The sequence below is a fragment of the Eleutherodactylus coqui genome, chromosome 12 (genome assembly GCF_035609145.1).
Source record: "Eleutherodactylus coqui strain aEleCoq1 chromosome 12, aEleCoq1.hap1, whole genome shotgun sequence".
NCBI lineage: Eukaryota > Metazoa > Chordata > Amphibia > Anura > Eleutherodactylidae > Eleutherodactylus > Eleutherodactylus coqui.
Genome location: NC_089848.1, coordinates 39,413,675 through 39,431,029, shown reverse-complemented (window position 1 = coordinate 39,431,029; position 17,355 = coordinate 39,413,675). Strand labels below are relative to the sequence as shown.

The following is a 17,355-nucleotide window of genomic DNA, read 5'->3' as shown; positions in this document are numbered from 1 at the left end:
CAGCCTCAGGATGTTCTGCTTCACCTCAATTGAGAGTTCCTTTGACCGCATGTTGTCTGGTCACAGCAACAGCTTCCAAATCCAAAACCACACACCTGGAATCAACCCCAGACCTTTTAACTACTTAATTGATTACAGGTTAACGAGGGAGATGCCTTCTGAGTTAATTGCAGCCCTTAGAGTCCATTGTCCAATTACTTTTGGTCCCTTGAAAAAGAGGAGGCTATGCATTACAGAGCTATGATTCCTAAACCCTTTCTCCGATTTGGATGTGGAAACTCTCATATTGCAGCTGGGAGTGTGCACTTTCAGCCCATATTATATATATAATTGTATTTCTGAACATGTTTTAGTAAACAGCTAAAATAACAAAACTTGTGTCACTGTCCAAATATTTCTGGCCCTAACTGTATGTTTGGTAGCCAGGAACAGGGAGATTTTAAATTATCCGGGCAATCTGCGGCTTTTGCGCATGCATCCGTCATTTTGGCGACGGCCGCAGAAGCAGGGGTAAGGCCTGCGGATAAATCCGGGGGCCTTAGGTATGCAATTTCATCCTTCCTCACGGTTATGATGCGTGAGGGGACATGAAACGTTAACTTTTTTTTTTTTTAAGTTTTTTAACATTTTTTTTTTAAATTTACATGATCGCTGTTATCCATTGGATAACAGTGATCATGTGACCTGGAACCGCATACAGCAGTCCCCGGTGATATCTCTCTGCTCCCGGCTACACATGCTAGCCAGGAGCAGAGGGATCTTAAATCTCCTAGGGCGTGAGCCCTTCTGTGCACGCACCCGACGCTTCCGTCATCGATGTCGTGGGACATCGAGGAGCGCGAGGGTGAGTATTCTCACCTCCCCTCATGGATCCGATCCATGAGGGGAGGTGAAACTTTAACTTTATTTTACTTTTTTGAACTTTTCCGTGATCGCCGTTATCCATTGGATAGCGGCGATCACGGGCCCGGGGACCAGTCATTGTGGTCCCCGGTGACATCTCCTGCTTCCCGGCTACCTTCAGCCGGGAGCTTACCTTCCATGAGAAAAAAGATTTGGTTATATTGAAATCCAACATCTGCCATCTACGGAGAGTCTGGACACCTTCATCCATATCAGATGGTCGGACGGTTCCGTTCATCTAATGGAGGGATACAATAAAACCGCCATATTTTTTTTTCCTTCAGCTACCCAAATTATTTTTGCTATTTTTTTAATATCTTTTTCACTGACTTTTTTTTCAGTTTTTTTAGTTTTATTGTGGGTAAAAAGCTTTAAAAAGTTTTTTTTAAATAAACATTTATAGTTTTTTTTAATTTTAGTATATTTACGCTAAAATAAAGTATAGTAACGGGTTCCTAATTTTGTTTTGCACGTTTTGATATATAATATGTATGGTTTTGGATTACAGGGTATATACGGCGACAGTTTTGGTTGACGTCGGCTTTGAGTTATTTTCTTTTTTTTATGTATATATTTTAATTTCATTCTGTAATTTCGTTTTGCTTATTTAGGTAATAATTTTTTTACCATCTATGACCCCTCTGGGAGACATTCACGTTTTTTTTAATTACACACTTTCCCACTGTAGCTGGAGCATCCATAGGAAACATCCCCCTGTAGTGACAATAATCACTAATAGAGGCAATCAGGTTTTGCAAGGACCCTGCAGCTCTGTTGTAACAGGTGGAACCAGCGGTCACGTGACTGCCAGCTCATATATAGGGGAAGAAACCTCTCCACTTTCACTTCTTAGTACATAGCGTTCATTGAGTGCTATGTATCCGGGAAAGGAAAAGGCAGAAGGGGTTAAAAACTGCTTCTCCCTTCTCCTTCGGGTTCTCAGCTGTGACTAACATCTGAGAACCTGACCTGCTCCTGCTGGATTGCAGGAGCAGAGGCTTTAGGCCCAATGTCCATTTGCATGCACAGATTCCACTGCTGAATCTAGCAGTGGAATCCATGCGTGCCTGCGGACATGGAGAGGAAAAGACATTTTCTTACCTCTCCGGATCCAACGTCTCCTCTGATGTGGCCTGATCTTCATTCTTCAGCACGGTGGATGTGTACGGGCGTGCTGGCTGATGCGCACGGCACATGCGCAGTGCTATTTTTTTGTCAAATCTCCTGCTTTCCCAGTGACAGTTGCGGGGAAGTCTGTGGATCAGACGGTTTCCATTGACTTTAAAAGGTAAATGGGGCATGCTGCAATTTCTTCCCATGTGTGCGACCGCATGCTTTTTACTGGCCTGCAAACGCTAATGCATCCCTATGGTCAGCTTGATTTGCAGATCTCCCGTGCGGGTACCCCAAATCAAATCTGCCCGTGGACATTGGGCCTTAATCCTGTGCCGTATTTTTACTATTGGCCGGGATTAAAGCCCAGGACCAAGCGCCATATATTTACCGTGCTTCGTCCTTAAGGGTTTAAACCTATACGGCCATTGCCTCTTCTTTGGGCCTATCTTACCATACAGGTTTTGCTCCACCCCTTTTTCTATTCTGCATTTATATACTGAACATCTAATGTATATGGACAGCCTTAGGAGTTATTTCTATACTGTCATGATGCCGCAGCTTGGCTGGAGAGAGCAGAGGATCTTCAGCAGGAGGAGGCATCACATTAAGGCAGGACTCACATGACTGTACGCGTAAAACTCTGCATGAGTCTGGCAGGGTTTTACCTCTGTGGAGCCAGCCTATCGCCGTGCATGCATATTGTACTATGCATGACAGCGTATCTCACGCACGCCATCATGCGCAGTCTTTTGGGTTTTTTTTCTGTTTCAACTTCCCATGCTGTCGTCTCGCAACGGCGTGCACATACGCTGCACATACACAGTGAAATAAGTATCTGCTCTGGAAAGTAAGAAGTTAGTTCGTAGTAATGTAGCAATGATGTAAATCCTACTTACATTGTCGTAATGCTTCTTAACAATGGGCTCATAAAAGCCGATGGCCTCCTTGTATTTGTTCTCTTGCATGAACAAGACATGCGCCACGTTCAGTTTCCAGACATCATGGTCATTGCAGAACTCCACTGATTTACGGAAGATCTTCTCCACCATTTGATAGTTCTCCATGTTCCAGTATATTTTTGCCTGCGCCATTAGGACAGGAATATACCTGAATAAGATACAGAGTATTGGTAACATGCAGAAAATGTCCTGATAAAGCTGGATGTACACAGCGGGTTTCACGAGCGACTTCTGTGTGTTGTGAGGTGCACGGGAAAAGAACCTATTGTTTCAAATGTGTTCATTTACATGAGTGATTTTTAGCTTGCGTCAATAATGCGGGATCGAAACGTTGCAGCATGTTCTATTTTGTGCCAATTCTGTTCAAGAACTGTCAACTATTTCCTGTGGGTGCATGAAGAAAAAAAAAGCCTTGGTTGCATGAAAAAAAAAAAAAAAAAACACAATACATCACCTAAGAGATGTTGTCCGCTCAGCCGCACATTTCCTCTGCATCTCTGGTAGACTTACTTCAGCAAGCGCTTCCAGGTTTGGAGGTTCAAAATCCCTGCCTCCAATCACTGCAGTGCTCGATGAGCCAATCACAGCCATTCAATGTTGGCTCTGATTGGCTGAGTTGTGGCACCCTGTTTTTGAATCCCCTGACCAGGAAGCGCTCCCTGAAGACTACAAACAAGTGCCAGAGCTGTAGAGGAGACGTACGGCGGAGCAGACAACACCTCTTAAGTGATGTATTGTGTTTAGTTTTTCATGCAGCTAAGGCTTATTTTTGGGGTAGGGCTTATATTTCAAGCCCCCTGCAAATCCCGGCAAAAGAGCGCGACTTTGTAGCAACAAAAAAAATTGCGATATCGGCGCGAGAAAAGGCAGCGAGGTCACACAAAAAACAGAAGCGATATCGCTGCGATTTTCTCGCGGCGATATCACTATCACCCGTGTGAAAGAGGCCTGAGTGTGATATGTCTGTTCTATTTTTTCACGAGTATGATAAACGGGTGTAGATTTATGATTGCTATATTGGTCCGATTTTCTTGGACTGATGATATACTAGCCCAAGCGAATTCAGCCTAAAGCTGGATTCACACGAGCGTATGAGGATTTCCCACACACATCTGCGGAATGGGTGTTGCCTATCTGCAGGTGCAAGTGCATTTCGTACTGCACTTTTTGCGCACACAAAAAAAAAACACAATGATGGTCTCAGCAATTGAAATGGCAAATTAGTGTAATGTGTCCAATGTGGTCTCTTCCCCGTGCAAATGCACAGGAAAATAGAGCATGCTCCATATTTTTTTGCACGCCCAAAATGCGCAGTGTGCTCCCACATGATGAATTAACTGTGAATTTTACGCACCAAAATCCATACTGTGGCAGATTTCACACTTCAATTGATCCGCCCCAAAAACTTAATTGCAATTAATTTTGATGTGGATTTTGGTGCAGATTTTACTGCTGTGGAAAATACACAACAAATCTGCCACGTGCGAATATGTCCTCATACCGCCCTAAAAGCCTGGAGGCATCCAGGTCCGGACCAGAAGATACCAAAAACAGAACCTGGAATCTCTCAATAATGCTACGTGCGTCCCGGGATCCTGCCATTAGTTATAGACGCTGAGAAGTATCTTAGACCCAGAGGGCCACATTCACTAGTACTGTCTAGTAGATAGCAGAAGACAGTGCGGTGTAAAGATGTACGGATTTTATCACTGTGGCTTATACTATATGATAAATTTGCTGCATCATGAGACTAACTTTACACAACATATTAATTAGAATAGTTTGTGCCAGAATTTTGCAAGTATTGAAGCGGAAGCAACGCCCATTTTTCTGCTAAGCCACTTCCTGGAAGCTGGGAAGCGCCAACAGCGGGAAGCCTTTGGAGGAAGTGAGGGGAAGCGCTGCATAGTATGAAATCACCTGCGGAATTTGCAATGGAAATTTCTGCTGTGGACATTCTGCAGCATTACCGCCTTGTGTAAACATCTCCTAAATCAGCTTGATGTATACTGCCAGAGCAGCCTCAGTAGTAATAGTGACCCCTATATTGTCCCTAGTAACAATAGAGTCCTCCCCGCAGTGGCCTCAGTAGTAATAGTGTCCCCTATATTGTCCCTAGTAACAATAGTGTCCTCCCCGCAGTGGCCTCAGTAGTAATAGTGTCCCCTATATCGTCCCTAGTAACAATAGTGTCCTCCCCGCAGTGGCCTCAGTAGTAATAGTGTCCCCTATATCGTCCCTAGTAACAATAGTGTCCTCGCCGCAGTGGCCTCAGTAGTCATAGTGACCCCTATATTGTCCCTAGTAACAATAGTGTCCTCCCCGCAGTGGCCTCAGTAGTCATAGTGACCCCTATATTGTCCCTAGTAACAATAGTGTCCTCCCCGCAGTGGCCTCAGTAGTAATGGTGACCCCTAGTGTCGCCAATAGTAATAGTGACCCCCAGCTGTTAATCACCTTCCCGAAAGTGGGACAAATGGCTGTCCCGCTGGGGTCCCAGTGGAAAGGGAGACACAGGGTCCCAAAGCAGGACTGTCCCGCCTAAATTAGGACGTCTGGTCACCTTATTATTGCTACACTTTATTAATAGCTCCTGGGATCTAGAGCATCATCCTAACATACTCCGATCTCCTTAATTTCCCATAGAGACTCCCAAATTAATTGACAATTACAAATGGACTTCATACTTGTCTGGTGATATTAACGCCAGACTCACGCTTACGTATTTGCGTGTGCATCTGTGCGCAAAAGTTTTTTGCACGCAATATGCAGAAAATAGAATGCATTGATTTAAAAGGGTTCGTTCACATGTGTGTATTTGGCGTGCACATTTTGGTTGCACAAAAATATACGCAGCACATTCTTTTTCCTGTGCACTTTTACGCATACACCAGTGGAAATAAGCCCTACTGTGGAAACCAAGCCAGGTAGCAAGGACAGAAGAGCAATTTGGAAGTGGGTATGATGCTAGAGCCAGAACCCTGGCGGTACAACTCAAAGACCACTTGCCAGAAAGGGTGGAAGACTTAACACTCCCACCAGATATGGAGCATCAACCCATTCTTGGCATCGCAAGGCCAACCTAGACCAGATACACTAGGATTCAATTTATGCAGTACAGCCGGGCATCGGTACCCCTACTGACAATTTAATAAGATGTATTCATTTAAAAAAAACAAACTTTCAAAACATCCCCACTGGCTTGTGGTTGCGCCATTTGTGTAGTTTATGGCCTACCACAGCCTCACTCACTGATGGTAAATGATTGAAAACAGTGATATAAAACTGTCCTTCACCATAAATCACTGTTTTATGAAAGCTGACAGCAAAGCAATGTGCACAGGCGTAGAAGATGGTCCTAGAAGTAACAGTAGTAAAGAAGCTGCACCTTTACAGAAGGTTGTTTTTACAAAAATGAGGAACTGTGCATGTTCAAAAAGGATTAAAAGTTCTCCAGTCATGAAAGGGTTCGGTAATATAACAGAGGCAACAACACTATTAAATCATCTTACTTTTCCAGGGCTTCATCGTATTCACTCACAGCCTTTTTAACGGCTTCATCATCCCGGTTTAGTCTCGCTTCCTGCACCTTAATAATGGAAAATAAAGAAAGAAATACAAAACTTTAGACCAAAGGAAGCAAAATATATTTTTATGTTATCATTAGATAAATAACTTATACACTATAGCGGACCTTGCAGCCAACGCTGTGGCAGACCTCGCAGCAGATGCTGCAGCTGACGCTATGGCAGACCTGGCAACCGACGCTATGGCGGAACTCGCAGCCGACGCTATGGCGGACCTCACAGCCAACGCTATTGTTAGGAACCTGTATCTCCAGAGGCCCCTCTTTAAGGTAGAGGTACTGTTAGGGTTGCTGCTGGAATGTTTTGTACCGCATAGGTTTTCAGCAGCATAGCCCCACAGGTGTGGAGTGATTGAGCTGGCTGGGTGTGGATTTCCCCAGCCAGCCACTCCCCAAGGTCTGTGCTCATATATATATACCAGCTCCTTTGCTAGAGGCTGGTCTTTCTCCTGTCTGTTCTGGTGTGAGCAGTGTCATGCTAATGCGTCTCTGTTCCGTGTGAACTGTGTCATGCTTCTGCATGTCTGTGCAGTCTTCTGTATCTTCTGTGCTTGTTCTGTATCTCCAGTGTGAACAGTGTTTGTTCTTGAAGGGTCTGTGCAGCGTTCAGGATGTTCAGTGTAAACAGTGTCATACTCGTGTGTCTGCGGCTCTCGGTACATGTGGTGTGAACTGTGTCTTGCTGTGGGTCCTTTATCATTTAGGACGAGGTAGGTTGCTGAACAAGGTCGTCCCCATCAGGATGTTCGCCCTGCATTGCAGGCAGGTTTTCCTGGGGTTGGGTGTCTCATTAGTGTAGGGACCCGTGAGACAACGAGGACCCTTGAAGTTGGGCTTGCGGGCTTTAGTGTCTTAGCCAACATATGAACTAATACCTTGTACATTCTTCAGTTATTCCATCTGGCTATGTATGCAGGGGAGTGTTGAACATTTGGCTACTGTAAGGTGACCAAGAAGTGTTAACAAGACCTAATAAATGCCTGGTGCATGATATGCAATCAAAAGAGAAGAATTACACTGCAGACCTGTTTTGTTCGTTTTCTCAGTTGTTCTGTGAGCATCCCGGCCAGTTCATCCAGCTTTAAGAAAGCCTAAGAAAATAAAATCTGGTTAGAGAAAAGAGCACAACATAGTTTAGACTACAGGCTCTTAAAACAGCCTGTTTCTACCAGAATAGGAAAGCCTTACAGTGTCCTAAGTCTTTAATTAGGCCAAACAGTCTAGTATCCTACTTCCCCTGAGTCCATTTAGAGGCTTAATCTCATAGAGAGGTGCCTGTTAATGTTAGGAACCCGTTGGAAAACATTAGTTGCCTGGACGTTGCAGATGGGCCCTTACGAGTTTAGTACATATAACCATTATGCAATTTTATTCAGATATTAACTGTGTACAGGTGCTGAAGTGTGTCTCTGTTACTGTATTTGTTGCAGCCATGGTGTACATGTGCATTTCATTTGTTGGAAGTGCTTTTGCCATGCACTCCATCCACCCATCTGTCCCAAGCCTTTTAATTAGACTACATAGCTTGGTATCCTACTTTCCCAGAATCAATTTGGAGGCTTAGGCCCAAAGACAGATATTTATGTTAGAAACCCCTCCAAAAGCAATGGTTGCCTGGATGTGGCGGATGGGCCCACATGCTTTGATCACAAATTGACAACGGACATCCATCAATCAACTGCTGATACCTATCCAGAGGATAAGTCATCAGTTAAAACAAACCCAGACAACCCCTGCACTGACATGAATTTGGATGTGATTTCGGCCACCACCAGTTGCAATCCTTAAGCACGTATTCCCAGCACAAACAAGGAATGCTAATTTACCGTACAACTTCGGAAATGGAATATTCCAACCGTCTGGCACCCTCTATCATGCCTTGCTTGTACTCTGATAATTCACATCGCCTTGCCATAAGCACGCTGACCAGTGTTCAACCTCACTCATAAGATAACATCTCACAGCTTATTCATGTGCGGGTGTTCTCAAGTAGTGACCTTAAAGGAGATGTCTCGAGGAAGCAGTGATTTTTTTTTTTTGCCCAATCCCCCTAATTAAACATACATTACTAATTACCCCTGTAAATGACTTTCCTAGCTGGTTTGTACTTACCGTTCCAGCGTTTCAGCAACTTATAAAAGTTTCCCCAAGATGGCCGCCGGCTCTTTCCCCGTCGCTCGCTGCAGCCCGACGTGCGCGCTCCCGAGACGCTGCCAGCTGTGTCTCCATGGCAACCGGACGCCCTGCAGCCGCCGACCAGACGCCCCGCAGCCGCCGACCAGTCACCCACCGCCAGGCAGCAGGTAACCGGCGCTAGCCCCCGGCTCCCCAGCGCTACGCTCCCGACTCCCCAGCGCTACGCTCCCGGCTCCCCAGCGCTAGACCCTCAGCCCAGGTGAAGGCCCCGGAGCCCAGCGCTGGGCTCCGGGGCCTTCACCTGTCAGTGAACATCACCCCCGACCCATCACTTACCCCCCTGGCCTAGCGCTAGTTCCCCCTGGCCTAGCGACAGCCCCCCCATCGCAGCGACAGCCCCCCCCCCGGCCTAGCGACAGCCCCCCCATCGCAGCGACAGCCCCCCCCCGGCCTAGCGACAGACCCCCCATCGCAGCGGCAGCCCCCCCCCCCGGCGCATCACAGCGACGACAGCCCCCCCCCCGGCGCAGCGGCAGCCCCCCCCCGGCCCATCACTTACCTGGACGGCAGGACAGCTGGACGGCTTCTCCGGACGGCAGCTCCAGTTTCTGCACCTTCCTCTAACAGAGGAAGGTACAGAATGGCCGCTCCAGCGCGCTCCCGAGCAGTGACAGCTCATCTGCGCATGCGCAGAAGAGCTGTAGCGGGGAGCACACTGAAGCGGCTCGTGCTGAAAGGAGAAGACCGGACTGCGCAAGCGCGTCTAAAAAAGCAAGCTGCCAGCGAATTTAGACGGAACCATGGAGACGAGGACGCTAGCAACGGAGCAGGTAAGTGAATAACTTCTGTATGGCTCATATTTAATGCACGATGTATATTACAAAGTGCATTAATATGGCCATACGGAAGTGTATACCCCCACTTGGTTTCGCGAGACAACCCCTTTAAGTAATGTCATAATCAATTTACATATTGCTATCCCATGACTTCTGGCATGTCAGTGTATATAGAAATGACTATCATTCTAGCTTGGCAAGCATATATAAATGGTAAGAGGATTATGTATATACAGTAGTATATTCAAACCACCTAAGAGGCATATTACAAAGGTATGCAGCATACAGTACCTCATCTGGGGCTGTTTGGCATGTTATTAGGGCATCCAGAAAATCATACAAATACTGAAAAATAAAATAGGAGGAAGAATTAGATTGCAAAACTAGTTTCTTCATTTTGTTCTAAGAGCGGACCCTCAACCTGAACGTCTAATAGGACCTCTTATATCCCACCGATGTGACTACATTGTGGATGGAGGTTTATGCTCTAAATAAATTTCAGATCCAACTGGGCAGATTTACTAATGTGACTGCGCCTAGACCTTGGAAATTGCACCAAAATTTGGTGCATTTCTGGCACATAATGTTGTGTTCAAGACATATTTATGAAGTAAATGCACTAATAAAATAATCCACAGGGGGCATGGCTTACTGAGAAAGTGGGCACAGCTTTAATGCGCCGAGGGGCGACAAAACCTGGGTGAAAACTAGGTGCTATAAAGTTAGGCAAAAATGTCCAAAGATGTGCCAAAGATACCATTCAGCATGGGCCACTGGGAGTATACTTCATGCACTATTAGGACGCCTGTTCTAAGTTTACACCATGCCGTTGTTCACACGGGCGAGTGTTTTGCTACGTGTAAAAGTAGATTTAAATTATATATATATATATATATATATATATATATATATATATATATATATATATACATACACACATACACGCATACACACCTCCTTTCTCTAACTTCATATGAGGACAGTACAATGTACAAACTACAGCACGTCAACCAAGGTTTTTTTTTTCTTCTTCGTACAAAATACGGTAATTACTTACTGGAGTTAGAAACTTGTAGGTCAGATGAGCATTTTCAGCCAGAACGTCCGCTGCCAGATCAAAATACTACAGAGAAATAAAGAGAAGTAATAGATTATTAGGTCACTTACTGCACATTTATCATCTCAAGAGACATCTACCAGTTTTGGGAGAGGTGTGTGCTGTAACTTTGGGCAGTGCTATAATGTACTAACATGCCAAGAGACTGTCAGGGTGCCCATGACAACCAATTAGAACTCTGTCTGCTGATCTGATTGATTCCTAGGGACAGCGCTGACACTATTTTTTTACCCAACCAGTGATGCCTTTCACTTTCTCCCCCGAAGTGGTATCTCTGTATGAAATAGCACTCTATTAGATGATGAGACGGCAACATGTTGCCCGTAGAACCACACGAAGTCCAGCTGTCCTATAAATTCTGCTGAAATTACTTTTAATTAAATAATCTTATATTTAAAACTTTGGCTTGTAATTTTATGTTATGTGATGTTTTAGTTCTAGAGTATTGCACCAAACAATCAGTTCTTCAGCGCCTTAGTGACAGAGCTTTTTTTTCGTCTTTCCATTTTTGTTTTTTCCTCCCCCCCCTTTTAAAAAAATCGCAACTCCTTTATTTATCCATCGACATAGCTGATGGGAGCATGTTTTTTGCGGGATTAGTAGTATTTTCAATGGTACTATTTAATATACTATATAATGTACTGAAAAACTTTTATTAAAAAATTGGAGAGAAATGGGGGGAAAAAAATGAAATTCCGCCACTTTTCGGTGCGTCATGTTTCCGCGACGCGCAGACTGGAACAAAAACAGGATAACATTATTCTATGGGTCAGTACGATTACTATGATACCAAATTTATGTAGTTTAACTTTGCTGTACTACTTGTATTTTTTTTTCAAAGATTTTTAATCTTTTAATTTTTTTTTCTGCTGCCATTTTCTACCCTCAATAGCTTTTTTATTTCTGCATCGACTTAGTTGTGTGAGCGCGCATTTTTTGCGGGACGTCCTGTAGTTTTCCGTTGGTACCATTTTGGAATACATACGCATTTTTATCGCTTTTTATTGCTTTTTTCCTGGAGACAGGGTGACCAAAAAAGTGCATTTCTGGCGTTCTTTATTTTTTTCTTGGACGACGTTGATCGTGTGGGGTAAATAATACGTTACTTTCATAGAGCAGACTTTTATGGACGCAGCGATACCAAATATGTATTTTTGTTTTTATTATTTAGATTTTATTATAAATATGGCAAAGGAGTTTTTTTTAACTTGCATTACTTTTTTTTAATGATTAGTAAAACTTTATTGTTCTTATTTTTAATTTTTTTTTTTAAGTCACCAGAGGTGACAACAACTTGCGATGCTTTGATCGCTCCTGCAGTATGATGTAATGCCATAGCATTACATCATACTGTGATCGGGCAGGCAGTCTATCAAGCCACCCAATGGGGATGGCTTGATAGGCATTCTGCCAAGACAGCCCTGGGATCTTTCACAAGAAGGCCCCTGGTTGCCGTGACACCCACATGGCTCCCTGTCAGAATTGATGGCGGCATTTAAAGCGTTAACAGCTCCAATGAGCCATGTGGCTTATCAGAACTGTTGCCACCAGGTGTCGGCTGTAAGACACAGGTGGCGCCTGCATTGTATGGAGGGTTATCGCCACGTGATATCTTTTCATACATACCTCGACGGTGCAGGACGTAAATGTACACACTGCAGCATTAAGGGGTTAAAGAGAACCACAGATGATTTCACACACAGGTGATTAGCTGTGTTCCTCTTTAGCAGGGCAGCGTCCACAATCTGCAGTAGTATCTGCCCGTGGGTTGTGCACCCCTGCCCTAAAAAGACCCGGGCCGAGGAAAGAAGAATCAGCTGCGACGGAGAGAAGACCTGCAGCGTCCGGACAGGTGAGTTTTAATTCAGGTACGGGTGTTCTGCGGATCTGGACGGCTACCATAGGCTCCAATACAAGCCTGCGGGAGCCGTCCCCGCGGGAGACCCGCACGAAAATAGAGCATGACGCATTTTTTTTCCTGCACGCGGATCCGCGCCTGAAGGGAAAAATGACATCCGCAGGTATTTAAACTACCTGTGGGTGTCCAATGCATCCCTATGGGGCGCAGATCCGCGAGCGGGAAAAATGCTGTGGATTTTAAATGTAATTATCCCATGGACATGAGGCCTTAATGGTCAATAAACATCCAAATAAAAAGGAAAGCATCGTCTGGTCTGCATGTACTACATAATGCAGTAAACCATGTGCATGTACAATTTGCTCGGGCTCCCATACCTCATACTTGCAATATAAAAGTAACAGATTCCCAAATGTTTCCGGAGGAAAAGGATTTTGCTGCAACAAAAACTGCAGCTTCTCAAAGCCTTCAGTGGGCTTGGTCTCCATGTTCATCAATGCTTGATTATGGAGTGTAACTGGGTCCAGTTCCTGTGAAAATTATATCACATCATGATCTGCGTAAGAAACAGACTACAAAAACAGATTACTAAATGTATTAGACACACAAAACACGTGAACATCACAGCCTATGGGAAGATGGAACAATACCTCCGCAGCACCACCTATTGGAAGGGAAAATTCCTGTAAGTCAATGTCAGACTTTTTAAACAAGTCTTATAACAATGACTGGGGAATGTGAGCCAAAGCCAGAATAACCATACACAGACAGCTGTTTCGGGGTGATTTCCTCTCATTAGTGTGTAGTAGGTTTCTGGCTTGGCTAGTGAGAGGCCTATAGATGTGGGTCAGGAAGGGTATCGTTTCACATTAGGGAGAGTACCACCTGGAAGGTGTGAGGAGACTTATAAGGCCATTTATGCTCCTCTGGGAAATATGCAAATATACCTTCCAATAGGTGTCATTGTCACATGGCTTGTTTAAAAAGTCTCACAATGACTTGCAGGAATATTGCCTTCCAATAGGTGGTGCTGCAGAGGTATTGTTCTATCTTCCCATTTGCATATTTCCCAGTGGTATGGAGTCTCCTCACACATTCTAGGTTCTCCCTAAGAAGAAACTATACCCTTCCTGACTAACACCACAGCCTGACATGCATCTTCCAGGTTGACACAGCATATATGTACCATATTACGTAAAATTATACTCAGGAATATGGATGGACTTCTCAATAACTGATGATAAATGAGAAGTGTAATTCAACAGATAATCTAAGAACTGATCATATATAATGGTGCTTCGCACCCTGATAGTGAAGTACAGTGTTACCAAAATGACAGACATTAGACTTCAATTAATAGAAGACAATAAACCCAATTAATTTCACATTTTTTTAATTTTAAAAGTCTTAAGTTGCCCATATACATAAGAGTAAAGTTGGCCAAATCCAGCGGTTTTGAGATGTCCTGAGACAGCAGGTTCTGACCCCCTTCATTCAGAGAGAAGCTGCTAGAACAATGAACAGAATAAGTCTATTCTCCCTTCTAAGTTTTGTTTCTTAGAAATCCCGTGTTTAGTAGTAATACACACCTTAAGGCATTAACATATGTTAAACTATTAGTACCTAGAGCCAATCATGATTTCTTATATTTTTAGGGGGCGTGTATTTCAGATGTTGCATCATTTAGGGTATATTTGTACCGTGATGATGGGAATATATTAGAAGACTTTCATTGTCGTATGATACTAGCTGGTGTCATGTGTCAGTGATTTGTGTACACAGACTTCTCACATACAATTTGGAGCAGGTGATGAAAGACTGTATGAAATTCCTTTGAAATTCCCTAAACACTATCTTGTGCGTATAGGGGCATGCTGTTTATCCCACAACAGATGATGTTGGGTAAAAGAGAGATTGATCATCTGGAATTTCAATATGAAAGATCATTTGTTCTAACATTAGGTAAGCTACTGCTAGATGGCTTATTCCCCTCTCCCTATATATTCATGCTTGGCCAAACCAAGTGTGCATTTGTATGGGGAGGAAACAAGGAATAGGTGTCAATTTGGTTGACAGCTATTGGTTGTATGTTCAACTTCACTTATGTTTTAGGGAACTATAAATATGTTTAATGCACTGAATATTGAAATCACACCCTTTGGCAAGCTGGAGCTTTCCCTTGAGGCCGCTTTCACAAGGCCGTTAAGCCTGAACACGTTCTGTGCTGTCCGACAGACAGAGAACTCGCACTGAAAATTAATGGGTTTAATTTGAATGGGTTCTTTGGACCGAGTTTGAAAAATCGTTGCAAGTCCCATTTTTGTGTGAGTCTCACATAAGAATGGGACCTGTAAGTGTAGTGTCTCGCACATCGCACGGATGGAGTGTCTGTGGGATGTGCATAGCCCATGTAAATACAGCCTAAGGCCGGGTTCACACAGGTGTAAGTGCTTTTTATTTTTGCATTTGCACAGCATTTTTGCGTACTTGCCTTCGTGTATTTAGGCACGCAAAAAAAGCACAAGCATGCTCCCATTGATTTCAATGGGCAATGGTAATTTGTGTAATACGTGCTACTTTCAAGCACAAAACCAGAACATGCTGCATATTGTTTTTGCATGAACGTAAATACACTCATTTGAATGAACACATTGAAATCAATAGCTTCTATTCCACATGGCTTCCTTGCCACTCCGTTGGCATACAAAGACGGTATCCTGAATTCTGCTGATGGGCTGGCAGTAAAGAAAGGGAATTTATCTTCTTACTGATTGGCATTATGAAATATTAGATTGCTCCTGATAATGGGAATACGCTCAGTGGAGTTCTACCACATCCTTCCTGCGTGTTCTCTAAAGATCCCTGCATTTTTTTGTGGCATGCAAAGGGCAAAAAAGATCTTAGACTCGGGTCCACATTGACATGTTGTCCTATAGCGTGTAAAAGGTTTGACATAGTAAAGAACCAGAACTAGCCCCAAGTTATTGCCTTTCTTGCAGTTCAAGGGGTTGTCCCACTTCTAGCTGTTTTCAGACAGCTCTGTACATTGCATAGTGGACTGGGTTGCTACTGCAGTCCGAATTCCATTCAATCAGGTTCAGCCTGCAGTACCAACCTATCTACCTGAGATAATAGAACATAAGTAGTACATCACAAGCACTGCCTTACCTCTTCTGAACGTGGCGGCATGTCTGTCAGAGCTTCCTGTGCTGCTGCATCTACCAGAACAAAGAAATGTCACATACTGAGGAAACATTTACAGTTGTTTTCTACTTGATCTATGAAATAAAATAAAAATAAATCTTGTTATTTGCATAGCGCCAACTTATTCCGCAGCGCTTTCAGGTAATTTTATTTATTACCCCCCCCCCCCCCCAGCAAGCTGGGTGCTCATTTTACCGACATCGGAAGGATGGAAGGCTGAGTCAACCTTGAGTCGGCTACCTGAACCATGCAGGGATTGAACTTACAGCCTTCAGGTTATGAGCTTTAACACTCTGCGCCACGCGTCATGTTACACGCCAAGATCAAATACTGTATAATAGGCCGGTTAGAGCTAACTTATGGTGGCTTTACACGGGACAACTGTTGTTTGTGTGCTTTTACGAGGAGCGATTTTTGTGCAATTTCGTGATCACTAAACAAATTGTTGAGAGCATTTAAATAGGCCAAAATAATGGTCATTGACTAGCTAGGGGACATGACGTTCTTTGGCAAGCGCGTATTTGAAATTTTCACCCCTCCCTAACGCACACTCATTGGTTACAGAGTCCACTGAACACACATAGATACATGCGAGCGGTCTTTAAGTGAACACTCACTGCTGCTGTCACTCGCTGTCTCTCTCTGAACAGTCAATGCTGCAGCGAAACTGTATCTTCGAGGATCAAAACCAGCCAGAAACCGTAGTAGCAAGTGTTCCTCCAAGTCCAGCAGGGACTGTTCTGTTGTGGATCATTCGCTCATATTTATGTGTTTTTCAACAACCAATGGGCATCAAGAGGGAGGGAAAAACGTTTAAAAAAAAGTGAGAGTCAATCAGCATTTGTTGGGAGGCGCACGCAGAACAAGCATACAACTCCCTCCAAAGTTGCTGGCTAGTTGTTGAAAGACAATGATTATCTGTTTACACCAGTAGAAAATTGACCTCTTGCCACCCCGCCCCCCAACCAGTTTTGGCCTTTGTGAGTCTCCCTTTTATTGGGACCTTTGGCGCCATTTCAGGTATTTTCACACGGCAGAATTTGACACATTTTGTTAGGCATTGATTCCGCCTCTAAAGCCACGGCAGAAATCAGTGTTTCTGCCACAGATTTGCACCCATATATATCCTTACAAGTGGGCAAAATCGGTGTGCAGAATTTCTGACATGATTCTGGATCAGCGCAGAAGTGCATTGGAAATTTTGCACACAGATTTTGCCCAATGATGGTGAAATCCGCCGGTGAATCCATAGTAAATACACAGTAGAAGTATGCAGCTTGGCTGCAGGTTTCGGCTGTGGTTTTAGATGTGAAATGCACAAGAAAAAAAAAAATCAGCCTTGGCTTCCGCTGTTTGAACATACCCTTACTGTCTGTGTAATGATTCTACATAGCTACCTCCCTCACTGACAGGCTCTGAGGAGGAGGGGGGGGGGGTGAGTGAAAACTAGTATAAAAGTTTTTTATTTACATTTAGACTTTACTGTGATTGCTGCGACTTGCTGTCACTACAATCACATGCCCTGGGACCACAATGATGAGTCTCTGGGCAAGGCTGTGTGACCTCAGCCCTCTTTGAACAGCTGGGTCACATAGCTGCATGCAGGGAAGCCGGCAGATGACTTCTGAGATGCTGGGGAA

The 17,355-nt window shown here is 44.1% G+C and overlaps 1 protein-coding gene across 1 annotated transcript in view; it reads right to left on the bottom strand.

Annotated features, from left to right (window-relative positions):
• Nucleotides 1-17,355, bottom strand: part of LOC136586741 (intraflagellar transport protein 70A) — a 59,164-nt gene that overhangs the window by 22,279 nt on the left and 19,530 nt on the right. Inside the window, exons 8-14 of the mRNA XM_066584936.1 lie at nt 15,680-15,729; nt 12,889-13,041; nt 10,594-10,659; nt 9,828-9,881; nt 7,590-7,655; nt 6,491-6,567; nt 2,916-3,126 (exon numbers count right to left, since the gene is read on the bottom strand). Coding sequence (XP_066441033.1) covers nt 2,916-3,126; nt 6,491-6,567; nt 7,590-7,655; nt 9,828-9,881; nt 10,594-10,659; nt 12,889-13,041; nt 15,680-15,729 — 677 coding nt within the window. The remainder of the gene's footprint in view (nt 1-2,915; nt 3,127-6,490; nt 6,568-7,589; nt 7,656-9,827; nt 9,882-10,593; nt 10,660-12,888; nt 13,042-15,679; nt 15,730-17,355) is intronic.